Here is a 24,020-nt window from a genome sequence, read left to right on the forward strand (position 1 = left end):
GTCTTCGCCATCGTCGGGTAAATTACCGGTACGCGTGAAGCTACTTCCCGGTCTAGGGTACCCCGTCGTGCCCTGGCCCCTGCCCAGAGATAGCTCAAGGCCGCCAGCTTCCCTGCTCGGTGGTTCCGTGCCCCTTGACACAATCCCTTGCGACCGGGGTTCCAGCTCCTTCCAGGCCCAGACCAACGTCTGCCACCTAGTAACTGAGGAGCCAAGCTCCCTGACCTCTGCACACGAGAGTCACCACTCAACTGACAGACAGTATGGTACTATACACCTGACCAATAATTTATTTTTTTTTATTTATCTATGCAAGATAAAGCAAATACACATATGTTTCCTCTTTTTATATTTTAATATGGGATTCTTTCTGATTTTACATCAAATGATTTTACAAGCTTTTCCCATTCAGGTCCCTTCACTATCGGATCCTCTCAGTGGAGATCTTCTATATAAGAGAATTCTCCTGATTGCCCCGTCAAGGATGGATATGGACAGGGACAAGATGGCGGAGAGGATATTACACCTCACCCTAGAGATCCTCTTTCGGCTTACTGGAGAGGTGAGAGATTCTGATGACGTCACATTACATCATTCTTATCTATGGGAATAACAGATGGACAGAACTGGAGAGGTGAGGACTCTGGAAATGTCTGTAGTGAGATTTATTACTGTGTCTCTCCATAACCAGGATTACATATTCGTGAAGACCTCTAGTGAGCGCTGTCAGGCCCCTGTGTCTGAGGGATGGGGAAGACCCCTGAGCCCAATCACGGGGCCTCCACCTCACCCCCTGATACATGAGGACATCAATGACCAGAAGATCCTAGAACTCACCTACAAGATGATTGAGCTGCTGACTGGAGAGGTGACACTGCTGGGAATGCTGGGACATTATACAGTAACACTATGAAGGGATCGGGGGATGATGGTATCATTGTATGTGTCAGGTTCCTATAAGGTATCAGGATGTTGCTGTCTATTTCTCCATGGAGGAGTGGGAGTATTTAGAAGGACACAAAGATCTGTACAAGGACGTCATGATGGAGGATCCCCAGCCCCTCACATCACCAGGTAATAGACAGGACTAAATACACACTGCCTATAATTATCTGTATGTAAAGAATGAATTCAGTCCCTGTATGTGTCTCCTCCAGTTCTATCCAGTAAGAGGACAACACCAGAGAGATGTCCCCGTCCTCTTCTCCCACAGGACTGTAAACAAGAAGATCCCGATGTTCCTCAGGATCATCAGGTAGATGGAGAGAAGGTGTCATGAAATCTCCCTATGATGTGTAGACGGCTGTGAAGGTCTTGTGCTCAGTCTTGTTTTATCCACCAGTATTATATGTTTTGTACTTGTGTAATGAGAACGGTGGAGATGGAAGGATTAGAGCTGATATTAGTGACTTCTCCATCTGTTTGTGTTTGTGACTTTTACAATGTATGTTTCAGGCTGAATATCTGACCAATATCAATACCACAGAGACCTATATGAGGGGAAATAAGCAGTGTAAAGAGGAGACTCCTACATATGGCTACCCAGGTGAGTAGTAACAATTAAATGCAGAAAAGTCACAGATTCTTCTCAGTGATAGGCTGTAGCTCCTTTATCTGTGGTGTAGTCCGGCCATAGACAAAACATTCTTTTCCACATTGAACTGTTCACATTACTTTGGGAACTTTTAGCTCTTCTTCTTTAGCACTTACAGCCTAGAATTAGAAGATGCTGACCCTTACCTGCCCAGATCTGTAAGCTACAAAGCCAAATGACAGCGTACGTAGAATGTGCTGACAGGTTAGAAAATCAATTGAAGAAAAATATTTTGAAGGTCCTCTAAGAGAAAGTGGAGGGTAATGATGCCTTCCTAGAATCCTGGCATCAAGGAGTTTTGTGTTTTTAATTATTTAAATAAAAAATTAAAAAACGGCGTGTGGTCTCCCCCAATTATGATACCCAACCATGATAAAGCCTAACAGCTGGGGGCTGCTATTCTCAGGCTGGGTAGACCCAGCCTAAGAATAGCGGCCTGCAGCTACCCGGGATTGTCGCATCCATTAAATGCGACAAGCCCGGTGCTTTACTCGGCTCTTCCCAATTGCCCTGGTGTGGTGGCAAACAGGGTAATATAAGAGGTTAATGGCCACCCACACCTGCTACTTTGCCCTAGATGAGTAATGGTAGGTGCCTATGAGACTCCCCCGTTACTAATCTGTAAGTGAAAAGAAATAAACACAAACGCCCCAAAAATTCCTTATTTGAAATAAAAGACAAAAAAAAAACCTCTTTCATTTTTAGACTGGGTATCCCTAGTCTGAGAGAACCAGCCTTAAGCTGTCGGGCTTTATTGTGGCTGGGTATCAAAATTGGGGAAGACTACATGCCGTTTTTTAATTATTGACAGCTGGGGGCTGTAGCCGTATGCTTTTATCTGTGCTGGGTATCATAATATGGGGGGACCCTACTCCAAATATTTTATTTATTTTTACTGTACATTATAGACGCAAATTGGAAGCGGGCAGCTGACACTAGGTGGGGGCATGTCTCACTGCAACCAATCACAGGCAACGGTGGGCGGGGAAAGAAGTGCATATTCAATTGAGGTAAATTATCGGTCCCGGAATTAAATTCACGACCTGAAAGCAGTGTATAGCCATGACTGAGCCTCTCTAAGTATGGCGCGCATACTCCTATTTTGACACTATCTCCCCATCCCTTCTACCAATATTTTGGTATGGGGATTTTGGTCTCCATAAACTTATATGGGGACTGGATTCCAGACCGGAACCGGATTTTATAAACCAGAGAGACGGACCCACCTATCCCGCTTACCTGTGAGTCTACTTATCACTACTTAACACTGGCGATACGACTTTTCATGGCGTTCATTAAGGGGAGTTAATCGTCAGTGCTGCTTTTTCACAGCACAGAGGATTAAGGCGGGCTTTGCACGTTGCGACATCGCAAGCCGATGCTGCGATGTCGCACGCGATAGTCCCCACCCCCGTCGCAGGTACGATATCGTGTGATAGCTGGCGTAGCGAAAATTATCGCTACGCCAGCTTCACATGCACTCACCTGCCCTGCGACCGTCGCTCTGGCCGGCGACCCGCCTCCTTCCTAAGGGGGCGGGTCGTGCGTGGTCATAGCGATGTCACACAGCAGGCGGCCAATGGTGGCGGAGGGGCGGAGATGAGCAGGATGTAAACATCCCGCCCACCTCCGTCCTTCCGCAGAGCCGCCGGCGGCAGGTAAGGAGATGTTCCTCGCTCCTGCGGCTTCATACACAGCGATGTGGGCTGCCGCAGGAACGAGGAACAACATCGTACCTGTCCCGGCACCGGCATTATGGAAATGTCGGTGAATGCAACGATGATACGATAACGACGTTTTTGCGCTCGTTCATCGTATCATCTAGCATTTACACAGTACGATGTCGAAAGTGACGCCGGATGTGCGTCACTTTCGATTTGACCCCACCGACATCGCACGTGCGATGTCGCAACGTGCAAAGCCGCCCTAAGTGTGTAGTGCATCTTTAACGGGCGAAAACAACTGGTGTCATCTGTATATGACCAGTTTTGGAAACTATTGAGTCTGTTTCACCCCTTAGGTGTCAGTCGCAACACCGGCATCTAACTTGATCATCATCATGGGGGCTTATAGTTGCTTTTACAACTCGAGGTCATCTGATGGCCTCAGGGTACAGAGGCCCTTTAGATACTGCTATAATCAGAGTCTAATAGGCTGAGTCAGTGAAAACTGACAGGTCTTATGCACTGTGGTAAACGAGCACTACAGTGTATGACACCAGCAAATAGGAAAAATATTCATGTCCCATAGCAGGACTAAGTAAAAAAGTGTTAATTGAAATATATAGAAAAAAAAAGTAAAAAAATAATAATAAAAAAGCGCACACAATTCATGTAAAGCTGTTTTGCCACAAAAACTAGATTTTGGGTACTTACTGTTAGATCTTTTTAGGAGCCTTCATTGGGGGACACAGGATTCCATGGGTGTATGCTTGCTGCCACTAGAAGGCTGATACTATGCTATGAAAAAAAAAAGATTGGCTCCTCCCCAGCAGTACAGACCCACCGACCGGAGCTGAGCTGATCAGTTGGTGCAAAAGCAGTAGGAAGAGTGACTGAAAGAGTACAGACTGACCCAACAGAAAAAAAAATAGAAACAGCGAGAGCTGTGTCCCCCTATGAAAGCTCCGAGAAAGAGATTTTACGGTGAGTACCCAAAATCTACTTTTCTCTATCGCTTCATTTGGGGACACAGGATACCATGGGACATCCTAAAGCAGTCCCCAATGGTGGCAAGAGACACTAGAAAATAGGAGAAGCTGCAACGAGATATCAAGAAAGAAACCAGTCTCTGAAAACTGTAAAAGAAGAACCTCTCAGCCTAGGTCTGAGCTACTAAGGGAAATGTAATAGGAGTCTTCAGTAGAACCTGTAAGGGAGCGCAGGTAACTGAGAGATAGCTGAAAGGTTGGTAATGTGAATCCGAGGACCGGAAATAGGAGAAAAAGAGCTCGGCATGCCGGAGAAGGCACTCCATCCTTAGCCTAAGGAGCGTCCAAGGATGGCTCTTCAGATCGTAGCCCTAACTTGGCTGGGCCCAATATGTCCTGAAGAAGGCTGGCTACCTAATGAGGATATCAGGGAGTGCTATGCTATGGACGGTAAAGTCGCATGAAGGTCTCTGGGACCCCTGGGTGGCAATAGAAATTTCGGAAAGCGTGGTTACACCACAGGGGACTGACCGAGTGCTATATTCCATAGAGACCTAACTACTGACAGAGTGCTAGACTCTGTGGCCTGAGGTCGAAATGTGACCCACAGAGACCCTGAGGAACCAACTGGAATCAGAGGGTAACTGCCGGAGGGGGCAACCCTGCCAAGAAGCAACAATCGGAATAATGATATGAAGTTTCCGAGAAGACTACTGGTTTCTGACCAAACTAGGAAACTTAAGAGGAAGCCCAGTAAAACGTCTCCGATGTTGTCGAACCAAAAAACTGAGGCGTTTTCCAATGTTATTGGACCAAAAACCTCAAGGCAATTTTGCCAGAGGACAAGCCTGGAGAACAAGGACCGAATGGGTGAACAACCACTGTTGTGCAGACGATGTGATGAGAGAGTGACTAGTTGAGTTCCTTAAGAAGAAGGGAAAACCAACAGATGTTCTCCTTGGAGCAAGAGTAACCTCGACAACAGGAGAGGCCGGGGTTTCCAAGATTAATATCTAAGAGGAGAGGTCAGTGCCAGAGGAAAGGCAAGGAAAAAAAACATTAAACGAGAGGGAAACTCCGGCACCTGTGGACAGATACATGTTCAGGGAAAGAAGGTCCTAGGTTGGAAAGAAAAGTCCTGCACCTGTGCAGAGAGACAAGTCCTGGGCTACTAAGCCCTAGGCTGGAAGGATACTCCTGCACTCAAGAACAGATATTTGTTCTGGTTTACTACCCCATAGGTTGGGAGAAGACTGCCTTGGTCAGAAGAAAGCTAACCAGGTAGAAAAAAAAACTCCCTAGAACAGAATCACAGGAGGCTAAAGAGGACAGAGCTAAAGCTTTAAAGGGGCAGGATAAGGAAGTTTGGAGCCTTCCGTGGCCTATGCTGGCTAAATAGCAGACATGGGTCTCATCAGGCCACTGGAGATAAAAACCTGTGCAAGAGAAGGATGTGGATCCGATATGAGGGACGAGACCATCAGAAAATTCTGGAAGTAGGGAAGCAGAGGAATCTTTAGGTATGTCTAGGACCATGGGGTAGAAAGGGCCCTGGGATACTTAGGGGTCAACCTTGATTGAAGAGAGTCCACCTTGGACGGAATGAAGGAATAGAGAGACTGCCCCCCCCCCCCCTCGGAATAGAGAGACTGTTTCCCCTCCCCCCCCCCTCGGAATAGAAAGACGGTCCCTCCCTCGGAATAGAGAGACGGTCGGAATAGAGAGACTGTCCCCACCCCCCTCAGAATAGAGAGACTGCCCCCCCCTCGGAATAGAGTCTGTTCCCCCCAGGTCTGAAGAGGAACGGCGACTCGAAGAGCTACCGAACCTGGTGGAGGGGCCAGAATAAAAAAACAAGACAGGCTTCCCATATTAGGGAGGTTGTATAACCTAGTGGGAGACGAGCAAGGAACAGTGAGGTTCTTGAACAGAGATAGGATAAAAGATCTTCTGTATGAGGAAATGTCTTTTGTGATGAGATCCCAGCGAGATAGGTTAGCGCAGGGGTCGGGAACCTTTTTGGCTGAGGGAGCCATGAATGACACATATTTTAAAATGTAATTCCGTGAGAACCATATAATATGTTTAAAACTAAATACTAGTAAATGTGTGCACCCGGTATATATGTGACGCCCTGGCCTATCAGGTCGTCACAGGGTATTGTGCAATCTGCCTTTCTGCACGGTATCCACCTCCTCCTTGGTTACGGGTCCCTGACCTTTGGTGTTGCCAAGAATAAGCTAATCAAAATCCTAGGAACACTCTGCACCACACCCACAAGACACGCCAGTGGACAGCCTGAAGGGAATAGGGTCGCTCACTGGGGGGGTTGGTTAAGTGGAGGTGTCAGGAGACAGTCAGTTGAGCAGTGACTCTCGAGAGGAGAGGTCAGGAGCTGGGCTCCTTGAGACTACTAGGTGGCAGACGTTGGTCTGGGCCTGGTAGGAGCTGGACCCCGGTCGCAGGGGATCGTGACAAGGGGCACAGACTGTCGAGGAGGACAGCTGGCGGCCTTGTGCCATCACCGGGCAGGGGCCAGGGCACGACTGGGTACGTGGACCCTAGGCCAGAAAGTAGCTTCAGGCGTCCTGGTAATTTACCCGACGAGGACGGAGCCTTCAAGATCCATTCTCCACTCGCTTCAAAATCGGGGTACTAGCGCAACGAGGGGGGATAGGACTTTCCTGAACCCTGAGAGCAAGCTCACCCAGTTAGCCACACTGGTGAGCGGGACCCAAATAGTTTTATGCTAAAGGGACCAGTTAGAAGAAAAGGTGCCACGGAACAGGTCACAAACTAACAAGCAACACCAATGGGCATGGGATCCAGGCGTGCTCCCTCCAAGCGGCAGCGGTGTCAAGAACTTTGGTTTACCACAGTTGTCGGTTTCAGCGTTATTGGACTGAGTGAGTACATAAGTGACCCTTACTGTCCCCACGGCACCTCCCCACAGCCCTCATCGAGTCCCGGGGCATCCCCCCTACCCGTGGAGGGGTTAAACACCAGGCTGCCCCCACAATCGCCACCGGGTACTCCCAACTGCAACGGTGGTACTCCATCTTACCACACACCACGGGTGGCGTCACGAACTTTCCACATCCTCCCTTGTAAATATGTCCCCTTTTATTCCAAGTGGCCGCGCGACCCCGACCCCCGGGTCCGGAGATCCCTCAAGCCACTGCGGATCCGAGCAGCCCCGGCTGCTGACGCGGGGGTGGCACATATAAGGTGCCCGCTCTCCAGACAGCTTTTTAGCGTTATCTCCATATTTTTTTTTTATAAAACACACCGGATTATTAGATGCATACCAAATTTGAAGGAGGAAAGTAGGAAAAAAATATTTTTTTACGGTTAAAATGAGGGTCCATCTTACAATCCTAGTGCCCCTTATATTAACTCACCAGGGGGAGCGGTGGTGGTGGAGTGGTCTGAAAGGTCCCAGGAGGCAGGGTAGGCGATGCTGTGGGCACGGAGGAGGGGTCAGTGTGCGGAGGGTCAGCGATACTGCTGTGGGGTGTCACAGTGACGGGCGCCATTGATCTGCCAGCTAGCTTGAAAGAGGGGGTGTCATGGCTCAGTGTACAGCAGCGGAGGTTCGGCGATACTAAGGTGTCGCGACAGCGAGGATCATTTATCTGCCGGCGGGCTGTTTCGAATCTCCGCAGTTGACAAGATTGAGTTCAAGAAAATAGTCGATGCGTGTGCGCAGATCGACTCAATGGACTTAAAAAAAAATGGCCGCAGAATCCTATTTGCACACGCGCCACCTCCGTGGCCATTTTCTTGACGTCGATCTCGTCAACTGCGGGAGATTCAAAGCAACCCGCAGTCCACCGGCAGATCAATGGTGCTCGCCATTGCAACACCCTACAAGCCTACAGTATCTTTGTCCCTGCACCACCACTGCCACCCCGCTAAGCCATATGCGGTTTGTAAGTCGCACCCCCATTTTTTCCCCCAGTTTTGGGAGGGAAAAAGTGCGCCTTACAAACCTGAAATTTTTTTTATTAAAGATTTGTCTGCGAGCCAGATGCAGCCATCAAAAGAGCACATTTGGCTCGCGAGCCATAGGTTCCTGACCCCTGGGTTAGCGTGATTATGCAGTGACCTATCCACAGCTGCAGGGAGAGGAACAAGGGACATACCTGACTTCAACCTTGTCCCAGAGGTCCATCAACTCATAGAAGGGACCATAGAATACCTGTCACGGAAGGCAGAAGAAGCAGAGATGACTTTGTCGAGGCGACCAGCAGAAGGAAACTCTGCCTGAGAGCCGGAGAAGTAAGGCGTCCGTATGTTATCAGCAATCCAGTGAGCATCACCTGGAAAAAAATTAAAGAAGGATACAGGTTCCTGTAGGCGGAAGACTGCCCACTCATGGTGAATCTTGTAGAAGAATTTTATCCGTCCTCATAATAATCGGAAGGCGGCTTGGTTGATTGGTGCCATGCCTGACGCCTGTGAAGGACATGATGTAATCCATCTCTGTAAGAAAGAAAACAAAAGTACCGGCCCACAAATTAGAAACTGAAGCAAAGGTAAAACTCAAAACAGCTTGGACCCTGCAATCCTCTATGTACATATAGGTCACAGAAGTGTCAGAGAGAATTCTCCTATGGTAGGCAAAGACATTTTTTTTAGACTGCTGCGAACCATAATGTGGGATGCCGCCTGAGCTGGAGCTAAGTAAGTAATGGACAGAATACATGTAAGTCCGCTGTGAACACTTGAAGACAGTGCCAAGTCTTCTCTAGACCGCTGCTGTGCTCGACCTCGCCTCACCCCATAGTGGATAGGAACACTAGAAACATTACTGCGGAAGCCATGAAACTCAGGGAAAATAAGAAAAAAACAACTTACTGGTTAGAGGTCAGTGCCATAGCTCATTGTTACCACAGGCAGGAGATTCAAAGTGGACGGTGGGTCAGACTCACTGGACAGAGATCAGAGCAGAGAAGCCGCAGCTGTGGTCTGCCATGGAATTCGTGGAGGATATGAATATACTTCACTCGATGGTGGATAGAGTATTAGATTCGCTGTAATACCCAGTATGGAGTACTTAGTAGCTGCTATACCCAGTACATAGTACATGGTAGGACGTGGTTCTGACTCACTGTATAGTGGGCAGAGCATTTGAGCCTGGCTGCCTCAGAGGTATGGTTCATGAAGAACTGTCCCACTTGGTAGTGGACATCGAGCTAAGAGCGCTGGACAATTTGAGCATGCAGTCAAGCAAATAGAAGCTCCACACACTGGATCATGGGGAGAGGACTACGCCCGCTACTATATCCGACATAGAGTACGTGGTGAAACGTTGCTCCGACTCACATAATAATGAACAGATGATTTGACTCATTGCTGCATCAAGCCAGGTGGTTCTGGAAGTGCTGAAGCATCAACTAATGGAAGGAGACTTGCTCACATATAGGCCCTGTCACACACACACACACACACACACACACACACACACACACACACACACACACACACACACACAGATAAATCTTTGGCAGATCTGTGGTTGTAGTGAAATCATGGACATATTGTTCCATTTCTACATAGCCACAAACCTGGCACTGATTTCCACAATTTCACTGCAACCACAGATCTGCCACAGATTTATCTATGTGTGTGACAGGGCCTTAATAGTAGACCGAGGCCCAGAAGTGCTGCGGTTCTACTTTGTGGTAATATCAGACACGTCTCTGAGTCGCTGTAGTGGACAGAGTAGTAGCAGCGCTGTGATGGCAGGAACGTGGTAGCTAGATGCTCTGGCTCACCATAAAATGAACAGAGTGCCAGGAAAGCTATGGTATCGAGTACATGGTAATTAGTGGTTCTGACTCACTGTTTACTGGACAGAATGGTAGGAGAGCTGCGACATTGGGAACAATGTAAATAGTGTCTCTGATTCACTAAAAAGTGGACAGAACAGTAGGAGTGCAGACATTTTGGGTACATGGTGATCAGTAGCTCTTGCGCACAATATAGTGGACAGAGGACGCTGCGATACTGGGCACATGATAATTAGAGGCTGTGACTCACTGTATAGTGGAGAGAACGGTTGGGGCGCAGTTATGTCAGGCATGTTGAATTAGTGGAGAGGATCTGGCTCGCTATATAGTGGACAGAACAGTGGGGGCGTTGAGATATCCGACATGTCCATAATGTGAGGCAAAAGGGAGTTAGTGGCTCTGTTCAGAACAGTAGGAGTGCTGAGATAAAAAGCACATGAGAAATAGTGACTCTGAATGCATACTTCCCAACCGTGCTGAATTCAGTGGGACTGTCCTGATTTGAGAGCTCCCTCCTGCAGTCCTGTTGATTACAGCTGTTGTCCAGGCTCCTCACCTCAGTGCAGTGAATAAATTAAGACTTAGGAAGATTTGGTAATCTTAACCTGTATTGCAGCAGAGAAAACCAGAAGAAGATTATTCAGCTCTAGAGAGAAAGAGATATAGATATAGATAGATGATAGCTACATAATAGATAGATATACATAATATAAAGATAGATAATAGAGATAGATAGCTAGATAGATAATAGCTAGATATAGATACATGATAGATAATTGATATAGACAGAGGGATAGATATAGATAAATGGATATAGAGAGATATAGGGATAGAGATACTGCATCTCTATGTAGGTGAAGGAAAGAGTCATTCATTTGTTCCCATAAAACTACTATAAAGAAATGAGAAAAAAATACAAATATATCAATTTTTTTTCTTTATTTTCACCCCCTTGGATTCAAACCAGCAACTTTCAAACATGTGTCCAGCAGCCCTTAGCTGTTAAGCCACAAAGGATGATGATGTCAGAAGAAGGATATAATATAGATGAGCCTACAATGCAGCCTCTTACACAGCAGATTACACAGGACATATAGATCCATTGTACAGAGCAGTATCTCTGTGTCTAGAGGGAGAGGAAAATAGAATTTTTTTCTTCTAATAAAATTACTAAAAAACAACGTGAAATAGCACGTAAAAAATAGGCCAGGGCAGCTAGTGGCGTGGCTAGCTGGGAGAGTAGGTCTCGAGTAAAGCAGGGGACTAAATTAATATATTTAGCCCATCAGTGGGACCAGGGCAGCGCGGAAGCTGTGGGTCTGAGGAGAAGTGAAATAAAGCGTTCGGGAAGGGGGTGTAACAAACCCTCTAATGATGTCTAATATGGCGCTATAAGTAAAAATCCCCTGGAGTAAAAAAAAGTTATATAATAAACATTTTTTTAAACTCCAGAGCCTTTTGGGATCTGGGGGGAGGGGGAGATACCTGTCTGAAATCCATCTTCTGTTTGATCCATTTTCGCAGCGTGATGAGGAAGACTATCATCAGTCGTCCCAGATGTCATCTATCGGGCGACTGGAAAAAGTACAGTCTTCCTCGGTACCATCTTCGCCTTTCCTCCCTGCTCAGCCAACTTTTTCATAGCATAGTGTCATCCTAGTGGCAGCAAGCATACACCCATGGTATCCTGTGTCCCACAATGAAATGATAGAGAAATGCAGCTTTTCTGTGAAAACTGTACAAATATTTACGGTACACATAATTGGTATCGCCGCATCTGGAACAACCCGAATTATGAAACTGTCATGTTGTGTATTCCATATGATGAACACAGTAAAAAGAAAAAGTAATAAAAATTAAGACAAAAATGTCGCTTTTCATCATACTCGCACCTAAATATTTTTAAAAAGCAATAAAAAAATAAAAATAAATAGTATCAATGAAAACATCAGATTAAACTGCAAAACAATTCCTCATGGCTCTTATGGTAAACTGAATATGGTGAAGCAAAAACAAATTTTTGTAAATATTATTTTTAATATGCAAAATTAGTGAAACATAAAAAAAAAACTAGATAAATCTGATATTATAATTAGTGATGGGCAGATTCACAGGATTGGTGGTCCAACAGAGGTCCAACTCCTGCTGCATAAAAAAAAACCAAAAAACCCTGGTTCAGGCCCTGAATTGATCTCTGATATCTGGGCTGACTCTGGTCCCCATATAAGCCTATGTGGACCTGAATAACGCGCTTAAAAATGGTGGTAGAAGGGATAGGGGGATTCGACCAGGCACTCTATACTTGCCAGCCTCCACACGGCTTTAATGCTACTTCCGGGGCGCTCATTATCTTTCATACATATTCACTGTTTCCTGTGCCCACCAGCAGTCCCCGCGTCTCTGGTTGCAGTCAGATACATCCCTACCCTGTGTGAGCATGTCCTACTGATTTCAGTCAGAGGCGCTGTCTGTATGTATATTGATGTAAAAATAAAAAAATTGGCATAGGGTCCCCCCATATTATCATACCCAGCACAGATAAAGCATACGGCTACAAGCTGCAGCCCCCAGCTGTGCGCTTATCTTGGCTGTGTATCAAAATCAGAGGAAACACATGCGGCTATCTTTTATTTATATAAATAATTTTAAAAAAACTGGGTGTGGTCCCCCCAATTTTGATACTCAGCCATGAAAAAGCCGACAGATGGGAGCTGGTATTCTCAGGCTGGGGAGGCCCATGGTTATTACCCCCCTCCAGCCTAAAAATAGAATCCCATAGCCGCCCAGGATTGTCGTATCCATTAGATGCGACAATCCTGGCACTTTTATTTTGAGTGGCCCTGGAAGTAGTATGAGTGGACCCAGAAGCAGGGTATAGCTGTATGAGGGACTCTATCAGTATAACACGCTTGCTTTCCCCCTTTTATTACCCGAGTTGCTGGACCCGGATAGTTACCTGGGGTTCCCTGAGAACTCTGGGTTCTAGTACTTTTGAACCCTCTTGCATCCGGACTTTTATAGTCCAGTTCCGCCCATCACTAGTTTAATTGTAGTGCCCCAAAGAATAAGTTGGTTTTATCTCTTCTAACACACGGTAAAACATAAATATAAAATCAATAACTGAATTTCTGAATCTTGTTCATGCTGCATCTGAAAAATCTAAATAAAAAGCAATAAAATAAATCTCATGGTAACAAAAATATCTTCAACTAGTCCCACACAAAAATAAGCTCCCATACAGATCTGTTCACCAAAAAGTAAAAAAGTTATAGGTATCAGAATATGGCGACAATCATTATTATTTTTTATAAAAAAAAAACAAAAACATTTTTAGTGTGTGATAGCAACAAAACATGAAACAACAATATACACTGGAGATGAAAATTAGAGAACAATATATGATTACTTGCTTTTTTCAGAAATTCTGTAATCTACATTGATCAACATTTGAAGGTTTTTTGTAAGGGGTACACCATGCCACTAGAACAGTGTTTTACAAAAGATCCAAAGTTTATCAACCTAAAACCTTTATTTTGCCCAAAACGTGATGATCATAATTAGAGAATAGCAATGACTCTAACAGAAAGATTATAAGTAAATTTTCTGAAGGTAACAGTCGCCAATCAGTAGGACGTGTACAGGCCTTTGCTTTGAATGACTTCAGCACATCTGCGGCCACAGGACATCACTAGTCTCTCACACTGCTCTGGTGTGATATTGGTCCACTCTTTATCCAGTGTCTTCCACAGTTATTTGACTGTTGTAGGTTTCTTGGCCATAACTTTGTAACCAAGGATTTTCCAGAGGTTTTCTATTGAGTTCAGATGAGGACTCTGGGTGGCCATTTCATTGTTTCAATGTTTTGTTTCAAGGAACTGCTTTGCCCGTTTTGCTGGGTGACATGGGGCATTGTCCTGCATTAAAATTGCTGCCTGATTAAGTGATGAGTAGATGACGCCAATAAGGAACTATGTGTTGTTGAAGACGGTTCTGCCATGTAGCTGTATGAGAGGTCCAACTCCTGCTGCAGAAAACATTCCCCAAACCATGACCCTTCCTCCACCACCTTTCACTGACTTCTCAACACACTTTGGGTTCAGTCTTTCTCCAGTTTGTCGATGAACATAATGTTTCTCATCAGACCAAAATAAATTAAACTTGCTTTCCTCACTAAAATGAACTATGGACCACTTCTCTGTCCACACAACATGCTGCTTTTGATTCTTTCTGCTAATGAAAGGTTTGGTCACTGCAGAGCTGGCTTTCAGTCCAAATGCTCTTAAACGTCGTGACACTGTATGATTAGACAGATCCTTATCTGTTCAGTCCTGTACTGCCAAGCAATTCCAGCTGCAGTATTGAAATGATTACCCATAGAGATTCTACGCATAATCCTGTCTCTTCCGATGGTGACCAACCTTCTTGGGTGACTTGAGTGAGTTTGTGATGTTATAAGGATGCAATAATCTCGAAATTACAGACTTGGAACAACCAACTTCTCTTGCTGTGGCTGATAGGGTCACTCCGTTTGGCCTTCATCTGGACAACCTGCTGCTGGAAAGTTAGGCTGCCAGTTAAATAAGGCTTGTCAGAAAATTAAAAAAATTAACACCAGGTGCCAGATTAACACTAATAACTTGCAGGTATCTGAAAGTGTCTCTAATTTTGATCAGTGTTCTTTCTCATTTATCTCATTTACATTTTAAGTATGTGCTTTACAATAAATTCAATTTATGAAATAAGCTTAAAATACCTTGAGTTTACTCATGTTAGGATATAATCTCATAGGATTACACAATGACCGCAACATTTAGGAAATTGTGTGGTGTTCTCTAATTTTGATCTCCAGTGTACATCTGGTATCGCTGTAATTGTATTGACCAGAAGAATAACCAAACAAATATCGTGTTTCCCCGAAAATAAGACATATCCCGAAAACAAGCCCTAGCATGATTTTACAGATTTTTGCGGCGTGCTTGAAATAGATGCCCTATTGCAAAACTAAGCCCTAGTTACAGTCAGGGCCAGCATTGGGGGGAGTTAAACCTTGCAATTTACCAGGGTCCACACTCTAAGGGACCCCAAAAGTTGTATTCCGAGGTTGATTGCTTAAGGACCTTTCATGAATTCACAGTCATGTGACCAATTGTCTCTTAATTGCAGGAGTCTAAAATAACTGATCAGGGGACAGTCTGGTATGCAGGACTGGCATTAGGGGGGGAAGGAAGAGCAAACTGGGAAATTTCACAGCGCTGCCATTCTCCTAGGGGCCCCATGGTTTATATAATGATGATAATACTTCAAGAGGACCTGTGTGACATCACATCATGTGACCAAAGGTCATTGCTGGAATCTAAAGCTAAAGAGGAGACAGGCTGGTATGTGCAGTGTGGCTGGATGGATAAGAGATATATATTTAGATAGATATATACATAATGGAGGGATAGATATGAGATACCGTGTTTTTCCAAACATAAAACCTCCCCAAAAATAAGCCCTAGCAAGGATTTGCAGCATTTTCGGAGAAAGGCTTAAATATAAGCCCTACCCCGAAAATAAGTCCTAGTCGCAGTTCAATAATGAAGTGTCTGTGCAGCTAAAAAAGTTAAAGAATACTGCAGGACAATGCATTATAGACCATGGACACCCCGCAATCACACTCACCGGACGCTGAGCGAGAGGACTTGCAGTAATCGCACACCCATACACATCCGATCACACACCTGCACACATCAGATCGCACACACACACTCGCCACATCCAGTGATACCGATTCTCATGGTCGGAAAAATCCTGAGACGCAGTGCGGCAGAGTGCAAGGACCTGGGGGTGGAACGCATAGAGGACCTGGGGGTGGAATGCATCAATGTTTCCACCGCCGGGTCCTCCATGCATTCCACTTTTCTCCGTCCCATCTTTCCCTGCTGCTGGAAAAAATCAGTATTGCCAGAGTGTGTTTTGTGTTATCTGGTGAGTGTGTATGAGTGTGTGTGCAATCTGATCTATGTGAATGTGACGACCAGAAGCAAGGGCGCACGGCGTGCAGCATACCGGCTGGGAGGGCCCACCAGAGATCACAGGAGGACCTGGGAGCCAAACAGACAACCGGGCCCTGGTAAGTATGTCTCCTAGGTAGGGGTGGAGGGGGGGTCTGCTTTTTTGGGTGGGCAGATCAAGAACAAAGATGATGAGGAACTGTTACTGCGCTGCTGAAGATATGACAAAAATTCAGGAAAATGGTATAAGGCCCTGCGCGCACACTGCGTTTTTTGCCGCAGATTTGCCGCGGTTTTTGCTGCAGAAAAGGTGCGGTTTTTGTTTATAACCTTTCTGCAGTCCTTCCCTAGCAAAATCTATGGGAGATCAAAATTGCTGTTCACACACTGCTTTTATTTGTCCTATAGATTTTGCTGCAGAATTTCTGCAGCAAAAAAGGAGTAGCATGTCACTTCTTTTCAGGTACCTGAGTTTTTGACATAAATAATGGTGCTGTAAAACCGCATGCAGATTCTGTTTGAGTTTTTACCGTGGTTTTTGCCGTGGGTGCGGAATTCTGCCAGAAGGTGCGTAATTTGTTAAGAAAAGCAAATTTCCCAGTGTGCACAGACCGTAAAGGTGGTTTTATTCTACGCGTTACTAAGTGTCACCCCACTTCTTCATCAGGAGATCCACCAATATAACCATATGAAGAAGTGGGGTGACACTTTGTAACGCGTAGAATAGAGCCATCTTTATTCACTTTTCCTGTGGCTGTGCGGTGAGTGTCCCAGTCTGTCTGCGGTCCCGGTTTCAAATGATGACACCGGCAGTCTTGGATGAGAGCTCCATCTGCGCACACGCTGCTCCGGACGTCAGCGCGTGCGCAGATGGAGCTCTTGGATGAGAGCTCCATCTGCGCACTCGTTGCTCCAGGCACCATCATTTGAACCGTATCGGCCTGCTCCACCATTGACCCACCACTGCCGCTGTCACCACTTATCCACCGCTGACACCACTTATCCGCCGCTGTCACCACTGATCCGCCACTGCTGCTGTCATTACTGATTCGCCGCTGCTGCGGTCAACACTGACCCGCTGATGCTGTCACCACTGACCCGCTGATGCTGTCACCACTGACCCGCTGATGCTGTCACCACTGACCTGCCGCTGCCACCACTGACCTGCCGCTGACACCACTGACCCGCCGCTGACACCACTGACCCGCTGCTGGCACCACTGACCCACCGCCACCGCTGCCACTATTGACCCGCCACCGCCAGCACGGACCCGCCGCTGCTGCCATCACAGCCTCTGCCTCATGTGACCCCGCTCCACCACCGCTGCCGCCTCCCCCCGGTAAGGCAACAGTGGAGTATAAGACCCCATTTTTATCATCTCAAAATTTGGGGTGCGTCTTATAAAACAAAAAATATGGTGTGTGTGTGTGTATATATGTATATATATGTGTGTGTGTGTGCAATGAGGTATACTATCATTCATAAAAGTGTCATGATCTCTGCACCTCTTGGTTGAAGTAATAAATATGTGATTTTCTTACATAGGTGCTTCAGCAAGTTTTCCTAATCTCATTTATTGCAAATTCTCCTTTTTACATTTACTTTCTTCTTGTCACTAGTGGATTGTACATTTTATTCTCTGCTTGTGAGATTTTCTCTGCTTATGTAGTATTTTTATTTTAGAATGGCAGAAAACCCCATAAAGTGACTCCATTTTGGAAATTATTCCCGTCAGTGATTTAATCTATAGGAGTAGTGACTATTTTGAGACCTGGGGGGGGGGGGGGCTTGTTTTTTTGCGGAATGTGTAGACCTTTTTACGCTGGTTTCACATCAGCGTTTTCCTGCCGCACTGCTAGATCCGGTACAAGGGCAGTACAATACAGTTCACTGGCAAGCTCCGGGCACATGCGGTCATGTGACCGGAGCATGTGACAGCATGTGACCGGGGCTTGCCGCACTGTCTGTGAACTGTATTGTACTGTACTGCCCTTGTGACGGATCCGGCAGTGCGGCAGAATACCGCTGATGTGAAACCAGCCTTATTGGTCTCATTTTTGCCTACATAACATTTTTTTGGGTGACTTTTTTTATTCCAATGTTTGGAAGACAGAATGATCAAACAGGTGAACACCACGCTCTACTGGTTCATGCTATGAGGTCCTCTATTAGATTGTGAACTGTCATTGTCTTAGTGAATAATTCCATTTTACTACCAATCTTGTTATTTCTATGGATATTTTGAGTACAAATTTTTAAAAATACAAATTTCAGGGATATTTTCTTTCAAAAGTAATAATAATTTATTTTATTCCCAGCAGATGACTGCACCAGGAGATCAGATGGACAACTCACACCTTCAATTGTTAAATCAATTTTATCCTGTGTGATCTCAAGGTCATCTGAAGTTAATGCCATTATTCCAGATAGCCCATCATCCCTTCACAGTAAATGTCAATCAGTTGATCCCTTGGAACAGGTCCTCTCTTCTGACTCATTACAGACTGCAAAGAAGCCAATTTCACATTCTGAATACGAAAATATTTCCCTTGAAACCTCTTTTGTTAACCATCATAAAATTAAGACTGAGGAGAAGAGATTTTCTTGTTCCAAGTATGATAAATATTTGAACCAGAAATCAAATCTTGTTAGGCATGAGAGTATTAATACTGGGAAGAAGCCAAGTCCATGTTTAATATGTGGTAAATATTTTCCAAATAAATTATTTCTTGATGTACACCAGAGAAGTCATCACACAGGGGAGAAGCCATATTCATGTTCAGAATGTGGGAAATATTATTCACACGAAACAAATCTTATTATTCACCAGAGAACTCACACAGGGGAAAAACCATATTCATGTTCAGAGTGTGGGAAATGTTGGCTACATAAATCACGACTTATTAAACACCAGAGAATTCACTCAAAGGAGAAGTCTTTTTCCTGTTCAGAATGTGGGAAATGTTTTAAACAAAACTACAACTTCGTTCAACATCAAAAATCTCACAACGTGAGTAGCCTGCCTGATTCCTCTCACCCACATAGCTCTCCAAAGTTCGGCAACACTCTCATCCCTCAACTCTCTGTCATCCTACCCGCCAGTTCTATTCCACAAACGATCTTACACCAACCTCCTCCATAATCCTAACCTCACACCTCCATCTCCGACTTTTCTCGTCCTATTTTTAACTCTGTATTTGTAGCCAAATAGGAGTGGAACAGTCGAAGGAAAAGTATTGTAGAAACACGGGCACCACTTCAGCATTTTTTCTACCCACTCCTGATTTTGACTTATATAATAAAGAGAAAACGAGGGCACCACTACATAAACTGAGGTAAAAAAAACCCACCAAATACTCAACGTGTACAGGTAACCTAAGACGTACTTTGAACAAGGAAAAAAGTCTTGCTAATAAGTGGGTGCATCTTATAGTCTGGATGCAGCTTCCTGATATGGAGGAAACCGTGTCCTTCCCAATCACTGAGAGAACTGCCATCCCCCTGCCCCACACTGATCTATGTGATCAGCGCAAAGCAGGAGAGGAGGTTATCCAGGGAAGATTTATTTAGTAGGATTTTTTTTTCCTTTTTCTACTTTGTAAACCTGGGGTGCTTCTTATGATAAAGTATGTCTAATGCCACGTGCAGATGATCTGCATTTTTTACCCACTCCTGGTTTTGGCTACAAATACTGAGGTGAAAAAATCTCTAAATACTGAAGTGGTGCCGTGTTTGTATTATACTTTTCCTTTAATTGTTCCATTCCTAGTTTTCCTTACAAATACTGAGGTAAAAAGTCACAAAACACTTAATGTGTGCACGTGGCCTTTTAGTACAGGATATCTGGTCTATTAGAAATAAAAATATACGCAGTTGCTAATATCTTTCATCCAAAAAGCAATATACAATGTGCAGAGAATATTTGCCGCACTGTCTGTGAACTGTATTGTACTGTACTGCCCTTGTGACGGATCCGGCATATATAACTATATGGACAAATATTACAACCCTTGCCTCCACCCTCCAAAAAATACCCAAAATCTCCCCCTCCCTCTTCTTCCTACCTCCCAATCTCAGCGATCTGCGATTCTTTACAGTCACTTTCAGCGCACAATCTCTGTCTGAACAATGTCTGTAACTTCTCTATAGAACATTAATAAACACGCTCACATTATACATTTGAGAAGATTTTCTGTTAAGATGTAATTTTTGAGAGGGAGATATTGTAATTGTGACGATTTATGCTGCCCTCATTTCTAGATATGGACATAGTGATGGGTGTGGGAGGTGTGTGCGACAAGCTGGATTTTTTTTGTACTTCACAAATTCTTCAATAAAACAATTATTTGATTAAAAATCATGTTCATATTACAAATTACTGCTTACATCTATGATCCATACCTTTTGTAAGAATATCTGAGGGGATTCATTTATTAAATCTCTTTCAATGATAAGTATAGTAGTTTTCTAACCATCATTGGGATCTGAGTCCCTTCACAGTAAAGATTGGAACTTCCAAAGGCACCCATTTCATCAAATCTGTGGATTCATAAGAAAATTGTAAAATGTATTTTTTTTTTTGTATTTATTGATCCATCACATATTTTAATTAAGTGGCTCTGCACATACAGTTGAAACCAGAAGTTTACATACACCATCTAAAAAGACACATCTGTATGTTTTTCTCACTCTCTGACAAGAAATCAGACTAAATCTTTCCCATTTTAGGTCAATTAGGAACCAAAATTATATATATTTGCCAATTGCCACATAATGAGAGAGGGCATGTTTTAAGACCTTTTTATTAGTTTATAGAAAGTCAAAGGTTTACATACACTAAAGGCTACTTTACACACTGCGATATCGGTCCCGATATCGCGTGTGGGTACCCGCCCCCATCTGTTGCGCGACACGGGCAAATCGCTGCCCGTGCCGCACAACAGCCGTCACACATACTTACCTGTCTGGCGACGTCGCTGTGACGGGCGAACCGCCTCCTTTCTAAGGGGGCAGTCCGTGCGGCGTCACAGCGACGTCACTGAAGCGTCACTGAACCGCCGCCCAATAGCAGCGGAGGGGTGGAGATGAGCGGGACGTAACATCCCGCCCACCTCCTTCCTTCCTTATAGCGGCCGGGAGGCAGGTAAGGGGAGCTTCCTCGTTCCTGCGGTGTCACACGCAGCGATGTGTGCTGCCACAGGAACGAGGAACAACTTTGTTACTGCTGCAGTAACGATTTTTAAGAATGGACCCCCATGTCGCCGATTAGCGATTTTGCACGTTTTTGCAACGATGCAAAATCGCTTATCGGTGTCACACGCAACGGCATCGCTAATGCGGCCGGATGTGCGTCACAAAATCCGTGACCCCAACGACTCTGCATTAGCGATGTCGCAGCGTGTAAAGCCCGCTTAAGAGTACTATGCCTTTAAACTACATGTCAAACCAATCACTGATCTCGGGGAGATCAGCCAGAGAAAACACTGCCAGCAGCCAACAAGAGCGCTCAAGACAGTGAAATCCTAGGTGCATTGCTCCCTGGGAAGTATGCAAATCAAAAAAGTCCGTGGAGTCTCAACACATGGATACCTGACCTTGGTAATTTCCTTGTCATATCTTTAAACTTGTCAAAGAATTGGATATTGGCTAAAAGGGCCACTTAATATGGTGGTTATGGTGGTTTCCTAAAAAGAGCCACTCCTTGGCTAGGTCCTTCCCGGAGGGATATCCGGCTAGTTTCTGTGTTGAGACTCCTAACAGAGGCTCCACAGACCTTTTTGATTTGCATACTTGCCAGGGAGCAATGCACCGAGAATTTTACTGTCTTGAGCACCCTTGTTGGCTGCTGGCAGTGTTTTCTCTGGCTGGTCTCCCCGAGATCAGTGATTGTTTTGTCTTGTTGGTCTACTAGGCATTGCTCCCACCTTGCCAGAATGATGCCCACTGATGAGGGGCAATACCCCGAAACAGCTGTCTGTGGATGAATACCTGGCCTTGGTAATTTCCTTGTCATATCTTTAAACTTGTCAAAGAGTTGGATATTGACTAAAAGGGCCACTTAATATGGTGGTTATGGTGGTTTCCTAAAAAGAGCCACTCCTTGGTTAGGTCCTTCCCGGAGGGATATCTGGCTAGTTTCTGTGTTGAGACTCCTAACAGAGGCTCCACAGACCTTTTTTTTTTATTTTTATTTTTAAACTACATGGGACAGCCAATATGATGATGTCATGTCTTTGGAAGCTTCTGATAGGTTTATTGGCAACATCTGAGTTAATTAGTGACACACCTGTGGATGTATTTTAATGCACACCTGAAACACAATACTTTTTTATGTAGCATCATGGGAAAGTCAAAAGACGTCAGGCAAGATCTCAGGAAGAGAATTGTGGACTTGCACAAGTCTGGTTCATCCTTGGATGTAATTTCCAGATACTTGAAGGTGCCGCATTCATCTGTACAAACCATTACACGAAAATATAATCAAGATGGGAATGTCCAGCCATGATACCGCTCAGGAAGAAGATGGATTCTGTGTACCAGAGATGAATGTGCTTTGTCAGACATGTGCATATCAACCCAAGAACAAAAGCAAAAGAACTTGTGAAGATGCTGGCGGAAGCTGGTAAGATAAGAAGATTATGTGGCAATACTGAAACTACATCTCAAGACATCAGTCAGGAACTTAAAGCTTGGGTGGAAATGGGTCTTCCAAATGGACAATGACCAGATGCATACTGCCAAATTGATTATAAAGTGGCTTAAGGATAACAAAGTCAATGTATTGACACAGCCATTACAAAGCTCTAATCTCGGTCCTATTGAACATTTTTGGGCAAAGCTAAAAAGACCGATGCGAGCAAGGCGACCTACAAACATGGTTCAGTTACACCACTTTTGTCAGGAGGAATGGGCTCAAGTTCCTGCCAACTATTGAGAGAAGCTTGTGGAAGGAGATTCTAAACGTTTCAATCAAGTCATACAGTTAAGGGCAATGGTACCAAATACTAATGAAATGTATGTATACTTTACACTTTGCAGAAAGTAATAAAAATGCCTTAAAACATTTTCTCATAAGTCTGGCACTTGGCAAATAGAAATAATTTAGGTTCCTAATTGACCTAAAACGGAAAAGGTTTATTCTGATGTCGGATACTGAGAAAAAAATGCAGATGTGTCTTTAGATAGCGGATGTTAACTTCTGGTTTCAACTGTACATTTTCCCTATTTCCCCTTCTGTTTTATTTACTTTTAATCTTTTGATTAAAATATATTATTTTAACTTTCTATGGGTAGAAAAATGGATATAATATGTGAGGAAATACCCCTCTATGGGTGGCATAAAATAAATTATCTCTAACAAACTTTTAGATAAGACTTTTTTCACACAAACAACTAGCTAAATTTTCCTGCAGTACTAATTTAAAGAAAATCTTCATCCTCCTATATGGTTCATAAGTGCATCTCAATAAATTAGAATATCATCAAAAAGATAATTATTATTTCAGTAATTCAATACAAAAAAGGAAACGCATATGTTATTTAGAGTCATTGCAAACAGAGTGATCTATTTCTAGTGCTTATTTCTGCTAATATTGATGATTATGGCTTTCAGCCAATGAAAACCCAAAAGTCACCATCTCAGAAAATAAGAATAATTACACAAAACACTTGCTAAAGCTTCCTAAGCATTTAAAATGGTCCCTTAGTCTGGTTCAGTAGGCTAAGCAATTTTGAGCGAAATACACTCCTACTGTGCTCTGTGAGCTCCAAATTACTCCAAATTAATAAGATTTGTTTTACAAGCGCTTGGAGAAATAAATACAGCACACACCATCTATGGTGTAATGAAAGTTTGTTTTATTACATCAGCTTATATAGAACCATAAAACAAAGAAATTACCATGCACCAATGCGAGCCGCAGGGGTGTGTGTAGAAATGTGAAACGTCCCCACCCATCAGTGTCGGCTGAACCCTATGACATCAT

General features: G+C 44.4%; 1 protein-coding gene across 1 annotated transcript in view; it reads left to right on the forward strand.

Moving 5' to 3' along the window:
- The window catches only part of LOC142312217 (uncharacterized), a 231,609-nt gene that overhangs the window by 141,477 nt on the left and 66,112 nt on the right, over positions 1 to 24,020 (forward strand). The window contains exon 13 of the mRNA XM_075351124.1: positions 18,800 to 19,045. Within this exon, the coding sequence (XP_075207239.1) occupies positions 18,800 to 19,045 (246 nt within the window). The remainder of the gene's footprint in view (positions 1 to 18,799; positions 19,046 to 24,020) is intronic.

The sequence above is a fragment of the Anomaloglossus baeobatrachus genome, chromosome 5 (genome assembly GCF_048569485.1).
Source record: "Anomaloglossus baeobatrachus isolate aAnoBae1 chromosome 5, aAnoBae1.hap1, whole genome shotgun sequence".
In the NCBI taxonomy this organism is placed as follows: domain Eukaryota; kingdom Metazoa; phylum Chordata; class Amphibia; order Anura; family Aromobatidae; genus Anomaloglossus; species Anomaloglossus baeobatrachus.